This window comes from Lissotriton vulgaris, chromosome 1_1 (assembly GCF_964263255.1).
Source record: "Lissotriton vulgaris chromosome 1_1, aLisVul1.2, whole genome shotgun sequence".
Lineage (NCBI taxonomy): Eukaryota > Metazoa > Chordata > Amphibia > Caudata > Salamandridae > Lissotriton > Lissotriton vulgaris.
Window position 1 is genome coordinate 215,894,364 of NC_141685.1, and position 15,270 is coordinate 215,909,633.

General features: G+C 47.5%; 1 protein-coding gene across 1 annotated transcript in view; it reads right to left on the bottom strand.

Moving 5' to 3' along the window:
* LOC147740922 (acyl-coenzyme A amino acid N-acyltransferase 1-like) overlaps positions 1 to 15,270 on the bottom strand; it is a 212,727-nt gene that overhangs the window by 77,705 nt on the left and 119,752 nt on the right. Inside the window, exon 3 of the mRNA XM_086952210.1 lies at positions 9,924 to 10,126. Within this exon, the coding sequence (XP_086808336.1) occupies positions 9,924 to 10,126 (203 nt within the window). The remainder of the gene's footprint in view (positions 1 to 9,923; positions 10,127 to 15,270) is intronic.

The window sequence follows — 15,270 nt, forward strand, 5'->3', positions numbered from 1 at the left end:
CGCACCAGCTGCTTAATGGCACAGCGAATTTCAGCAAGTGTGATATCCTGGCCAATGGACTCCGCCTCCTCTGCCTCAATGGTAGGCAGCTCCAGCTCTTCCAAGAACGCTTGCACGTCCGTCTCCCCAGTTTCCAGTTGGCTCGTATATAGAGCCGCATAAAAGGAACGAAATCGATCAATAATTTGATGTTGCGTGTACTCTAGTCGTCCCAATGATGAAGTCAGCGCCACTATCGGCACGCATCTATGGACGGGGTCGGCCAGCCAAGCCAATAGGGTGCACACCTTATCCCTTTCAGCATGCGCGCAAACCAAATAAGCTCTATGGTCGAAGCACCTTAAACACTCCACAACCACTGCCACTGCTTCCTTCCGGGTCTGGACCATGTCCCGTGTCTCAGCACCACTAGAGCAAGCTCGCTCAGCCTCCCTAAGTGCCCTTTCCCCAGCCTCGATTTCCTGCAGCAACAGCTTCCGCACTCTCACCCACTTGGTAATACATATTCCGCGGACCATTACTTTAAAAGCGTCCCATTCCAGGGCAGTTGTCGTGGCCGTGCCTATGTTCACCGCAAAGTATCGCTCAACTCTGACTCCCAGCTCCGCGCGAAAGTCTGGGTCCTCCAACAATTCCGGTCGCAGTCTCCAGGTCGGAACAATAGGGCGCTCTGCAACCCAACAGAAGCTCACCAATAATGGATTATGGTCTGAGATAATACGCGACAAGTATTCACTATCAATTGCCATAAGTACCAAGCCAGGGCTGCACAGGACCGCATCAAGTCGTACATGCAAGTCATGCAAAGCCGAGAAGTACGAATAGTCTCTGTCGTCTGGGGGATGCGCTCGCCAAACATCTATAAATCCCCAGTGAGCTTGCCACTGGGCCCTGAGCCGCGCCAGTTTATGAACCGGAGCTGTGGGTAGTGGTGGATGGGATCTGTCCATGGTCATGTCCGCAACAGAGTTAAAATCCCCCTCCATCAGTACCGGGTTAGTAAAATAATCTGCAAGGGCGACAGATAAGTTCTCCAAGAAGGGCACCTGCTCTACATTAGGGGCATAAACGCTGCAAAGAGTCACCTCCTGCCCATAAAGGCGTGCTCTAACCACTGCATAACGGGACTCAGAGTCCACCAACTGATCAGTCTTCTGAAAGGGGACCCCCGCCCTGATCCAAATCAACACCCCTTTTGCAAATGCTGAATAAGTGGTGTAGTAGAGTTGACCTCTCCATCTGCGCTGCAGTGCCAATCCCTCTGCTTTAGTCAAGTGTGTTTCCTGTAGAAAGGCTATCTGTATGCCCCTACGCACTAAATAAGAGTGGACTTTATACCTACGCTGCATGGAGTGCAATCCCCAACATTCCAAGTCACTCATTTCACATCAGGTAACGGACCCATAACAGTGATGCAAAAAACACAGGAACATTCTATTTCCTCCTAGCCGTGTCGGCGGGCACCCTTCCCCACTCAAACAATTCCTTTCCCCCCACCACCCCACCCCACCAACAACATCACCCTCCCCTCAAGAACAGGCACCAACATAGTGAATCCCATCCAAACAAGCCAAACAACTGCCTTAAAGTGCTTCAGGCCAACTAACTACGGACCATCCGGCGGGGGCTGGAAAGGGCCTAGCAAGCAATCAGTAATTAGTCAGTGCATCACCCAATCTCCGCACACAGATCCCCAAAACAACCCACCCCCCCAATACCCCCCAAGCACAATACGCATATCTCAACGGTCTAGGCCTCAGACCACATTGTCCATGCGAAGCCAATCCCGGGGCCCCCCTCCATCTTAGCACTATGTAGTTCCCCAGGGAGCTCACAAGAACCACTTTCCTCCCCAAGCTCACTAACTGCAACTGTCCAGAGCAGGCCCACCTCCCACACATAATATACAGAATATACTCATCCATCAGGCCATCCGCCGTTCCCGGTGTGACCAGTGGTAAATGTACGCTGTCCGATGCTGAAGTGTCCGCCTCCGAAGCGCCCCCAGCATTGTCCGGTTCTGAACCTCTTGGTGAGGCCAGCAACAGTTCCCCAGAGAGCGCCGACACCGCTGCCAATGCTTCCTTGCGCTCCAACTCAGTTTGTGAGGTTGATGGTTTCCGTAGCCCCCGACACCGGCGTCTTATACGCTCTGATCTTCGGGGCATCGAATCCACAGCCAGCGCCCGCGCCTCTCGTTCCGGCCAATCCCTGCCAGCGCGATAAGACTCCAGCCATGTCCACGCTTCCTCTGGTGTATCATGAAAACAGGTTTTCCCATCCAGTATGGTGCGGAGCTTGGCCGGGAGGATCAGGGAGTACTATATCCCCTCTACTCGCAATTCCTTCTTTAATGCTTGGAAGGTTGCTCGATGCCGCTGAGTCTCAAAAGAATAGTCTGGGAAAAGGGTGACTTTGCTATTGCCGACCTGGTATGGGCCATCCATGCGAGCCTTTTGAAGAAGCAAGTCTCTGTCCCTAAAGTGCAACAGGCCTGCCACCACTGGTCAAGGAGGAAGTCCCTATTGTGGGGGTCGAGCCGGGACACGGTGCACACGCTCAAGAGTGTAGAAGGCGGACAATCCCTCAGGGGCCACCTCCGTTCTCAGCCAGTCCTCCAGGTATCGCACCATATCTGAGCCCTCTGTTTTCTCCGTCAGGCCTACCACCCGAATGTTGTTCCACCTGTTCCTCCCTTCCGCGTCCTCCGCACATTTCTCCAGCGCTGTGATCCGGTCCAGAGCGCCCGCCATCGTTGCAGCCAGTGTGGTCTGTGCAGGTGATACCTCTTAGATCACGTCATCTACATGTTTCACCCATCCGATAGCTTCGAGTGGTCTGCTCGCAGAAGGACCAACCCCGTCGCCACTTGTGCAATGTCCTGCTGCAGGGCAGCCCGTGAGTCCGCGATGAAGGATAGGATCCTATCCAATTGTTGGTGCAGCCCAGGTTCTTGCACCGGATCCTGCGTATCCTGGCCATCTTGAGCCGGGGACTCAGCATCAGAGGGTTGGGGGCCATCTTCTTTCTTTCCCCGGGGCTTGCCCATGATGTCGGTAGGACAAACTCTCACAAAGGGCCCCAGGAGATGGACTGCACAGCATGTAGCAGGCAGGCCCGGGGTCAAAACCCAGTCCAGCAGACCTCCAAGGCCCCTATTAGGCGGCCAGCCCGTCTCCCGCAGGGAATGCACTTTTCAACTCCACCAGTCAGAGCCTTCCGCTCACAGCGCCATCTGCGTAGGCCCGAGCCAGCCAGCCACACACACTCTCTATTCACATTGCGGGCCCAACTCCATAACCGGCCCCAGCGATGCCAGGTCAGGACGCTCGAGTTTCCCCATTGTAGACAATAATAGTCGTTGGCAGCTGATCTCGCCTCACGGTGCCACCAGCCATGCCCCAGGGGCATGTAACCCTCTCCATCGATCGCCGCTGGCAAAGTTTCAACAATTGTACATGGCTCAGGATGCCCCGAGTCCTGGCCCCCATCTTCAGCACCCCTGACTCGCTAGCGCAGCCCGAGTGAGGATCAGGCCAACCCGGCGGACCCCTGGGCACTCCTGTCCAACGCACCAGCCAGTGCAGGCCACCGCTCTTCACCAGCGCTGCCAAATAGGGACCACCACCGTCACGGTCGACCCGCTCCCCCACTCAGGGCCTTGCCGCCAGTCCCGATATCCGCCACTTAGCCCAGTCCGGTAGTCGTCCTCCAAGCAGCCCAACCACCGCAATGTGGTTCGCCAATAGTCACGAGCTCCGGCGCCACTCCAACTCCAACGGCAGTGCGTCCTACAAGGCAGTACAGAGCCTCCATCCACGGCTCTCTCAGCTTCTCGTAGGCGTCTCTCAGCTTGAGCGACTCGCCATTTTTAAAGCGCCGATCGCGCTCAGCGTCGCCTGGGAAATCCTTCCACAGTGTCGGATTTCGCCGTTCAAGAAACCCACGATGTTCATGGCCAGCTCCTCTCCTCTAGATCACCCCTCGGTGGCACTTGGGTGGGTTTAGGGGGTTTGTTTTCAGGATTACTGCGGGGATCACAGGCGGAGCTCGACACTCACATCTCTGCCCGCATCGGCGCCTAAGCCAGGCCCCCTGGACTGTTCCCATGAGGCACAGGGTCAGACTGATTTGCATATGGCCATGTCTGAATTGGGGTGGCAGAGTGGGCTAAAGAACGGTGATGGATTAAACCCAGATCTGTTGACTGGGTGTGAGTGTTTGATTGGTTCAGATGCTCCGTCCATCACCACCCCCTTTTGTACCGCTTTGTTTGCCATAAGTTGGCAGGGTATGCTCAGACGTGAGTCTCTTGCTCACTTTGCCACTGGATTCAAGCAAGCCTGGCTGAAGACGGCTGAAATGCCAGAAACCGGTCCTAGGAAGCTTGTTTCCGGTCCAGGGAAGGCATGGCTTGGCAGTTCGGGCTGGACTGTTCCCATGATGCTCCGTCCATCACCACCCCCTTTTGTACCGCTAGGCTTAACTTAGAGGCAATGTGTAAAGTAAATGTGCAATACTTCAAACTGTGTCATAGAGTGACAACACACCACAAAAGGAGGCCACAACAGAGATAAAAAAATAACGTAGCATTGAATAAATAAAACAAGACCAAAACAACGAAAATCAAATATGGGAAACGGGAGATATTGAGTTTCAAAGTTTTACAGTAAACTTGCGTCCAAAAGCACAAAGCGCTAACAAGGGATATCTGGTCGTCCTGCACTACAACAAAGTTACTAGTTCAGCTCAACCACAATGGGTTGGGGGACAGCTACAGGGACCCAGTTATACCTGCTGAAGAAAGTACCTTAGATCTTAGTTGTGGAACGTTACACGGATTTGGGTCGAAAAAAAGCTGTGCAGCTGGTGCAATGAGTCAGTCCCGAGATGCAGCGCGGCTGTAATGCAAGGTGCTATTGTGTCATTGTTGAAGTTGCAGTCAATGAGGAATGCGGGTACCTGGGACAGAGATGGGTTTCCCCAACTGAGATGCGCCGGGTCCGAGGACTGCGAATATGATGCTGGCCTTCAGCACCGGGTCCACGCAGCAGCTGTGATGCATTAGTTCTGCTCAAGAATTCACCGCCCAGCCAAGGATATGCATCAATTCAGATAGAGGATGCATTGGTTCTGCTGATAAGCACCTTAGGCCCACTTCCAAAGGTCCAGGACTAGGGTGGCACCACTTTGCAGGGTAGACTTACAAATAGCAGAGACCAAGTGCCGTTGCAAGTTTGTTAGAAGTCTGTTTTGTCCCTGTGCCTTCAGATCAGGCTCTAGTCCTTTAGCCCTTGAAGTCACCCTGAGTTCTGGGTTCAAGAGATGCAGGTCCAGTCCTTCTCACCCAGTCAAGAGGGCAGCAGGCCACCACAGCAAAGCAGGATTCCAGCAAAGCGGCAGTCCTTGTAACAGCACAGCAAGGTCCAGCCCTGAACTGACGTGGTGGTGTCTGAGGTCTAGTACTTATACCCAGTGGTGACTTTGAAGTGGGGGAGACTTCAATGAGATGCTTGTGAAGTGAACAGATGTCCTCCCTTCCTGCCCTGGCTCCAGACCCACCGCAGAGGGGTGTGCAGTCATTTGTGTATGGACAGGACATTGCCTATTCAGGCTTCTCCCTCTCACCCTGTGTGGATGGCCCATCAAGTCACACCTAAACTCCCATTGTATTCTGCTGTCTAGGTGGCATATACAAAGCCCAACTGCTAACTACACCAGTCATGTGGCCAGAGACAGGCTGCAGGCACCAAATGGTTAAACAAAGAAAATGAAAACTTTCTGGAAAGGGTATTTTCAGAACTTCACCATAAGTTAGGATTTCCTGAGATACCAAACTTGGCGGATTTGGTTGGAAGTTATAAAATGTAATAAGGCAACTCCAATCTTATCCTATGGGAGAGATATGCCTTGCAGTAGTAAAAACTAATTTAAGAGTTTTCACTAAAAGGACATGTAAAATGTAATAGTATATGTTTTACTTTTTAAATACATTGCACCTGCCCTCTGGGCTTTCCAAGGTCTACCATATGGGTGACTTATATGTATTAAAAAGGAATCTTTGGGCCTCACAAACATTTTATTTTGCCAGGTCGAAATGGCAGTGTTAACTGCACACAGAGGCTCTGTAATAGCAGGCCTGAGAAATGTTTAAAGGGCTACTAAAAGGGGTGGCATTTAATGTACAGGCCCTAGGCACATATAGTGTACTTTACTAGGAATGTATAAGTAAATTAAATATGTCAATGATAAAATGAATCAGAGGAGCGAGCAGAAGCACTTTAGCACTGGTTAGCAGTGTGTAGAATCCTAATACCAGCAAAAAGAAGTTCAGAAAAATAGAGGAGGAAGAAGCAAGTTGAGGGGAAGACCAGCCTAAGACTGACTGGTCTAATAGGTACAATAAAACGTAACTTCCGAAAACATAGCTATTCTATTTGGTATTTGTTTTTTCTCCTGCTAGTTCTGAGTGCTCTGCCAACAAGGAAACAATTGAGCTTACAATCCCCAGAAGACCAACTAAAAGAACAGATATTGAAAACGTCAAACACATGTCTGTTGTTAGTAGAAAGTCGTATCAAAGCTTTATTCGAGGATTAACTCATAAAAGCACAAACATACATTTAAAATACATCAATAGATAATTGTTTCCTCATTGAATACAGTAGTTTAAAAAAGATTACACAAACATACACAATTTCATGAGCAAATAAATTTAAAATTTGGATACATAATTCTACAGGTGCCAGAAAGGGTGTCCCAATCAGTGTACTCAAGGCGACAGCCCTCCGTCTAATAGACCATGCCCAGCCCAAATACTTAGCTGTTGCTAGAGCTACAGGCATGTGGGTGGAAGTACAAATGATTCGTAAGGCCTCAACACCCCTGAATGTCCCTAAGGTTTTACAAACAGGGACTAACCAAACTTTGCTCGGGGTAACATAGGCTTTGCAAGAGAATAAAAAGGGGCCTATACTTTCTTTTGATGCACCACAAGCTGGACAATATAGGGTGGAAGAACTCCTCCACCTGCCTGTCAGTGATCTCAATGGAAGAGCACCTGATCTTAACTGAAAGAAAAGCTTCCTGTCCCCAGGGTTGGTTATGCTGTCCCAGTAGGGTTCCAGGGCTGGATACAGTTTACCACAAAGCGCCCCGTCATGGAGTCAGATTTAGTTTTACTCCAAACTCTTGCAGCTACATGATCCCAATATAGATCTTTGATCGCTTTTTTGCTTGGAAAAAGCTCCCCGGTTGGATTATCCCATAAATTCGAGAGACCAAGATCACATAGAGAAGACCTAAGATTTTTTAGCCAATTTATCCTATGAAAAATATCTGCGTTTATTATGGCTAAAAACCCCTCTGCGTAGTGCATGATCTCCGAGGTAGTCCAGAGGCGTCTCCAATAGAGAATCGGGCGCAACCTCGCTAGGTCACTAACTGCTCTCCTCCCCAGGTCAAGACCAAGGGGAATCAGTGGGGTGCTCTGTGAGAGTCCTGTAATTCCCCTAAGAAACCTGTTCTCTGAGGTCTGTAAGGGGAGAAGCTTCCCAAAGCCCCACAGCTCTGCCCCATATAGAGCAGACCCAAGAGCCTTGGCATCATATACTGCCAAAACGGGTTCTATTTGTTTGGTCCTTGATTTTTTGTGATCCACCCGAAGTGCCCCCGAGATCTGTTGGTGCCTCAAGACCGCCATTTCTATGTGCTGGGACCATCTGGAATCATTTGTTATCTGTATCCCAAGATAGGAAAATACAGTAACCACCTCTAGCAAACAGTTGTTCAAAAATATTTTTGGCCTGGGTCTGCGTTTTGGTGCAAAGGCCATCAGCTTGGTCTTACCCACATTGACTTCTAGGCCATGTTCCCCGCAAAACGAATCAAAGATGTTCAGAGCTCGCTGCAGACCGACTGGAGTTTTAGATAGAATTAGCGTATCGTCGGCGAACATCAGGATTGGGACCCTGAGGCCCGCCAGCGATGGCGCATCTATACTGGCGTCCAACATTCGAGCCACAGTCCCATTTATGAACAATGAGAAAAGCAGGGGAGCCATTGCGCACCCCTGGCGCACTCCGCGTTCAACCGGGAAGTCGGCAGAGGATTCGCCATGCATGCCCCATTGGATTTTAGCGAATTTGCACTCATGCAACCTCATTACCAGGGTAAGTAGCTCAGCCGGGAGACCCATTTTGCTCAGAACTGCCCAGAGCTTTCTCCTTGGGACCAGGTCGAAGGCAGCCCGCAGGTCAACAAAAGCAACATACAGGCTGCCTTCTCCTAGCACCACCGCCCCCCACTGTAGCAGAGCAAAACGAAACACCTGGTCAACTGTACTGGTGGCCCGCCGAAAGCCAGCCTGGTAAGGGGACAGTGCATTGTTATCGTCAACCCAATCCATCAATTTGTTAACCACCATCCTACCTACCACTTTTTGGACAGTGGCAATCAGGCTTATCGGCCTGTAGTTAACTGGGAGAGACCGATCCCCTTTTTTGTATATGGGTATGATGATCGCTCCCCTCCATAAATCCGGGACGACCGAACCCTTTGCAATGGCATTTCCCAAAAGGAATATATATCTGGCCCACCGCGCCTTATCATTAATAAAAACATCAGCTGGTATGCCATCTAAACCCGGGACCCTTCCCCGGGGAACAGTGCATAGAGCATCTTCAGTTTCTTTAAGAGAAAATAAATTCCCAGTGGAATATACAGATAGAATTGCTTCCACACCCTTATACTGTGCAGTCTCAGCATATTGATGTTTGAAGTGATCAACCCAGACACCCTTTGGAACGTTGTTACCGGGTTTATCTGGAATTCCACCTTTACCCCACTTGATAATGTTACAGAATAACCTAGAATCCTTAGCCCCCGAGGCCTCCTTTAATTCAACCCAATGTTGTTCATCCCATAGTTTTTTAGCCAGGGATAGGCTGGCCTTATAGTGCTTTCTGGCGCCAATAATCACTACACCATCCCTACTCCGAATTGCTCTGCCCAAGCTTAGCCTAGCTTCCCTACACTGGTGATTATACCATTTTTGCTAGTCTAGGTGGTTGTTTGCTATTTATCTTGCGGGGCCTCAGGAAATGCGGTTTTAGGAGGGAAAATAGTTTATCATGGATATCAGTTATTTCCCTTGACCCTGGAATTACTGAAGTTACATCCTCTATAGCGGTGATTGCAATATCCACCTCGGAGGTTATAAATGCCATAGATTCCACATTGGCCAATACACTCAGCCAATTCAATCTACGCATGTCATTAGTCATGTCAGGCAGCAGAGCATTGGTTGACTGAGAATTCCCTATTGTAACCGACCACCAATTATGGGCCACACAGAGAGGATTGGGGTCACTCTCCAATCTATCCTTTACTTCCATGTCACATACTAGCTGCCACAGATTCAGGCTACAAAGGACATAGTCTATCCGACTTTGGCTACGGCCATTGTAAAATGTGCAGGCTCCTCCCCTGTCACTCTTCGTTCTCCCATTTAGGGCTCTAAGTCCCTGTTCCATGCAGATGGTGTTCGATCGTATTATGTCGTTGGTCCACCGCCTAACTGGAGCCAGATCCAAAATTGGGATGCCCCATTGCGTGTCCTCCTCCCGCCCCAAAAGAAAGTAGAAAGTCCATTTGCCAGGTGTATAAAACAGGATAGGTTTATTCAGGCTTAGTTCCAGGGTAGAAGATAGGCAGATGGAAGTATAGCCCCAACAGGAACAGCCTCCCAGCTGCTCAGCCTGCATCCACCAACTGACGCTCCACACATAACCAAGCAACCAAGCATTCTGTGACGTCATCACACATTCCAGCACTCATCCTGGCTGAGCAGTAGGGAAGATAAAGCCAGGGAAGAGGAATGGCAACAAATAATTTAAAACAATGTTAGTGCACAAATAACCCACCTTTCGATGCTTTATTAGAAAATCTGCTGCTTCTTCAAAGTACTCCAGATCCACCTCATTTAAGACAGGAGGCAGGTCATCATATCCAAAGTAAGGCAGGGCGAGAGATACAAAGCCACGGCTGGCCAACAAACCACTGCGAAACTCCACCAATCCTCCAATTCCACCGAACATGTCAATCACGCCAGGAAAGGGACCATCTCCTGCAAAAGGCAAGCAGAGGAAATCGAAGTGTGAGCGAAGACAAGAATGAGCAGCCTGGGTGTGAGAACAAGTTTGGGTGGTCCGAGGTCAATATGAGGCTACAGGGTTCAAATCATGAATCTTGAAGATGTTTACCTCTGTTTTCCTCAACACTTCATATTATTAGACACCAAAGGAGCTTAGTAAACGTGGCCCCCATAAAACCCCTTACTCTCAGGATAGTAAAGCAGAGTAGTACAAAGCTCATTAAAGAGTTGGTGTGGAGTAGAAACTCCGAACAGAGCAACTATAGGAATATGACTTAATAAGACTACTACAATCAGGTAAAAACAAATGTACCTACTTACATACAAAGCTGGATACTACAGAGAGGGCAAATGCTACACATAATATGCATCTCCTTATAAATAAGGTATCTAAATCTGGCTGTCTTCATAGAACTTGGGCATTAAAAGCTGCACCACTGTCAAAGTTAACTAAAGGTCAATTTCTTGCTATGATTGTCATGAATCCCAAACCTGCAAACCTGTTCCTGGATCCAGAGACACTGGCAGTCAAATCCACACCTATTAGTAGGTACTTCAGATGAAGTTCAGCAATCACATACTCAGGTGGAGCTCATTAAACATAGATATGTGAGCGTGTTTCATAGAGCTGGAAGGGGCGGTGGTAACATCCTATTTCAAAGGTCATGGTGTTGAAGGGTCTTCCTGCATACTTTTCAGTCTGCTATAGCATGATCGAAAGGTCACCAACATAATGGGCAGAGGAGCCAGCCCTAAATTAGGTAAAGGAATTCTTACAATTAATAGGATGATAGGGCCACTGTTGAATGCATTGGACTGCAGACTCACAGGAGTCCATAGTTTTGGGGGAAATAAGGTGGTCTAATTTCCTGTTCACCCACTTTTTAAGATTACAGAAGAATACAGTTAGCCAATGCTAGGTGGATTTTAAGTAAAACGTGTTTTAAGTAGAATATGCCATATCTTTGAAATTGCAAATCATGTTTGGATTTTTCTATTGCCTTAGGATACAAAAAGGTCCAGGGAGACACGTGGTGAACAAAAACACTGATATCTCAACAGAGATCAATGAATGCACCTCTACAGTACCCCCCAGACAACCAGCAGCCCAGGAGAAGAGTCTAAGGAGTTCATCAAGGTGCTGTGAAGCGACTCGGGCACACATTCAGGATCATGGAGAAAGAGCTCATTCCACAACACACTGAAAGCGAAAATCCTTCAACTGGGCCCAAGGCACTATGGTTGGTGGTTGATGGGGCAAGCTCATGTGAGCATGTGTGACAAAACAACATCTGCACAACAGGAAAAATACACAGGGGAGAGAACTTTCTGTTGTGACACGTGAGATGATAAATCAAGACTAGTAAGTTGATTGCAAAGAAGCAAGGATACATTGGCAAGAATTGCCGAAGATAGACTGAACCGGGGTCAAAAAGCCATCCAAGGAAGCAAAGTTAGAAGACCATCATGCTTAAGAATACATTGAATAGAGGAACTGTTAGACCTAACAGCATTAGGGAAGTCTTCCCCCAAATGTTTTACCTTACTCCTCCACTTATTCTGATCTTGTTGTTGTTGGTCTTAGGACTCTGTGCACTTACCAATGCTAACCAGTGCTAAAGTGTATGTGTGTTCTCCTCTAAACATCATAAAGTTGGCTTACACCCAATTTAAACATGTAATTTACTTGTAAGTCCCAAGTAAAGTGGTACTACAAGATTGCAGGGTCTCTAAATTAAATGTTACTAGTGGACCTGCAGCACCTATTGTGCCACTCACTTGATTAGCCCTTTCAACATGTCTCAGGCCTGCCTTTGCAGCCTGACTGTGTGCCGTTTTCAACTGCCATTGACCTGGCAAAATAAATAAACCTTTTGCGAGGCCTAGACCTTCCTTTTAAATACATGTCACTCCTAGAGTAGGCTCTAACCAGCCCATTGGGCTGTATTTAAAAAGTTGGACATGTATTTTTAACTGTGACATGTCTTGGTAGGAAGAAACTCTTCAAGTCATTTTTCACACTACTGCAAGGCCTGCCTCTCCCATAAGATAACATTGGGTTAAGCTATTACATTTAATAAGTGATATCTTTAAACTAGGAACAGGTAGGATTGTTGAGTCTGGCGTCTAAAGAATTGTGATTTAAAACCTCCTGTAATGGTGAAGTCGGTGTAAGTCACAAGTCTTTTAGAAAGTTGGCATGTTCTTGTACCAACCGTTTGGTGCCTGTAGACTATATTCATGGGCACATGATTAGGTGTATCTTGCAGCGAGTCTTTGTGTATTGCTCCCAGAGAGGGATACAAAGGGGACCCAGGTGTTGGCAGGATGGGTAATCTCTGACTCGAAGAGAGGAGGAGTTGCCACCTACCACATTTACACATCACAAAGCCTCTACTTGAGCACTCTCATAAAGGGACAGGGCAGGAAATTACAAACACCTCTGGGGAAATCTCAGGAATCTTGTCCTACTTCAAAATGGGCGCCAGGTATAAATATTGGAACCACAGACTCAACTCTTCAGTACACCTCTAGACCTGTGGAAGCCTCAGAAGGACTGCTGTGCTACTCTGCAAGAAGGACCACCACTCTGCTGCCTTTCTGCTTGAGAGAAAAGGACTGTACTGGCATCTTGAACACAGGGCCACCATAACACCCCTAAGAGCAGGTTAGATGGCCTGATGATCAGAGACTGAGAGACAAAACGGCTCCATTCAACTTAAACCCAGCACCAGCACTCTGTCTGCTGTGAGTCCTACTACCTAAGTGGTGCCACCGTAGTCCTAGGTGCTGTGCCAGCCCCACTCTGGTCCTGTGAGGAGAACCAATGCTGTATGATGCTTCTCGTCGCAAAAGCATCAGTACCTCTATGGCCTGACTCTATCTTTGACATAGGACCTCTTATCGCCGCCAATGTCTTCCTCAGAACAGCCACTGTGTGACACATCCTCATCACAGGCCCTACGCATTGTAAGCCCCTCGTTGGTAGCATCCTCGATGATTCAGGACTTTGCACTGCAGCCCTTCAGTGTCCTCTTAACCGCCGCTGTGTGGTGCATTCTTAGCGCAAGAACTTTGCATCACAAACCCCTTGTCGATGGCATCCTTACCGACACCACCTCTATATCACAGCACCGCAGCTTCCTCGGAACTGCTGCTGCACGACGTATCCTTGACAAGGCATCAATGAATGCTCCAGAAACTAGGATTTAAGGTACTTTGTTCAGAGTACCTAACTAGGTTAATTTATCCGGTCTCCCCTCCTTCACGGCTGGCCAGAAGTTATAGCCATGTTCTTGTCCAGCGCGACCAGTAACCACAGTTGGCGCTCTGTACTGCGAGGCAGTATTTTCACTTCAAACTTTAAAATTGCATATCTCTTGCTCTACTAATTGGATTTTTGTTGCTTTGGTCTTACATCATTTATTTAAAGTTACCCTTTCTAACTGGTGTGCGTTTTTTCTAGTGTTGTGCTTTCACTTCATTGTTGTTTAAAGTGCTGCAGACATACTTTATGCATTTCTTCTAAGTTAAGCCTGACAGATGTTGTCCCAAGCTATCTGAGGGTTAAACACTGGTTGATTTGGGGTTTGCGTGGGTGTTTTAACCCTGACAAGAGCTGAAGTTGATGCTTGAGTAGGGTGTCAACCCCCTCAACTAGTAACCCAATTTGCAACAGGAATGTTAACTGCAAGGCAGGAAAGAACAGTATATAAAACTGGAGCATTAAACACACTGCACCAGAGCACACTCAATCATTATAACTATAATCCAATCAAGACACATTTCAAATATTAGAGAACTATGGAAAAAAGTTTTTTCCTCTTGGTGGAGTTCCCAGTAAGTCTTTGATCCAGTTTCTTAAGAGTCATACTTCATTAAGAACTTCAGACACACTTCAAAATCAGGTCTTGTGTGTTTTATTTTCAAAGCATGAGAGTAGATACAGCAGCAGCCGACGCGTGTTTTGCCCGCAAGGCTTTTTCAAGGCTTAAAAGGAAAAAGTTCTTGTCAAGTATTGTAGTTGTCACAGGCGTATTAAATCGGTATGTTGAAGATGAAGATTCTACACAGTCCAAGTAATCAGTTTCCCATATCGGAGCAATGTTGTGGAATCGGCAATATGTCTTCGTAACGAAGTAATTAAAAGCGGGGCTCTCTGTCCGATTCCGAGGTTGATCACGGAATCGGGAAGAGAGTACGTGCCCCTCAGAACGCAGCCCTTGTTATAGGCCTCAGGACGTATCAAGGTCCGAAGAATTGTATTGGGAATATTCTTGGACTGTGGGACACCTTCCACAGCCCCGCTTTTAATTACTTCTTTACGGAGACATATTGCCGATTCCACAACATTGCTCCGATATGGGAAACTGATTACTTGGACTGTGTAGAATCTTCATCTTCATCATACAGATTTAATAAGCCTGTGACAACTACAATACTTGACAAGAACTTTTTACTTTTAAGCCGTGAAAAAGCCCTGCGGGTGAAACGCTGGGAAGCTTCTGCTGTATCTACTCTCATGCTTTGGAAATAAAACACACAAGACCTGATTTTGAAGTGTGACTGAAGTTCTTATTGAAGTTTGACTCTTAAGAAACTGGATAAAAGACTTACTGGAAACTCCACCAAGAGGAAAACAACTTTTTTCCATAATTCTCTATTATTTGAAATGCGTCTTGATTGAATTATAGTTATAATGATTGATTGTTCTCTGGTGCAGTGTGTTTAATATTTGGTCTGGATCTTTTAGGTCCACAGATTGATTTACACCCCAGTGGGTGGGTGTCAAGACACCATTTTTTTGAGCACCTATTACTGTTTTAAGTTCAGAGATTTTCGCTGTAGACTTGTAGAATGTCAGTAGATGTGCAGATTGAACAAGCAAACCCACTTCTCCTTGTGCATTTGTGTATAAAACGAGCATGGTGTCTCTAGCGGCACAAAAAGAAGACTGGAGTCCTGTGAATTGGAGGATGAGTTTGGAATTCTTTATGGAGATAATGCTGATAAATCATGTAATGAGTATGTTTTAGATCTCCAGAATGTAATCAATATGATGCAAAGTTTAGATACATTTTCATAACACCCTTACTTATACCTCTGAATGGTGGTCA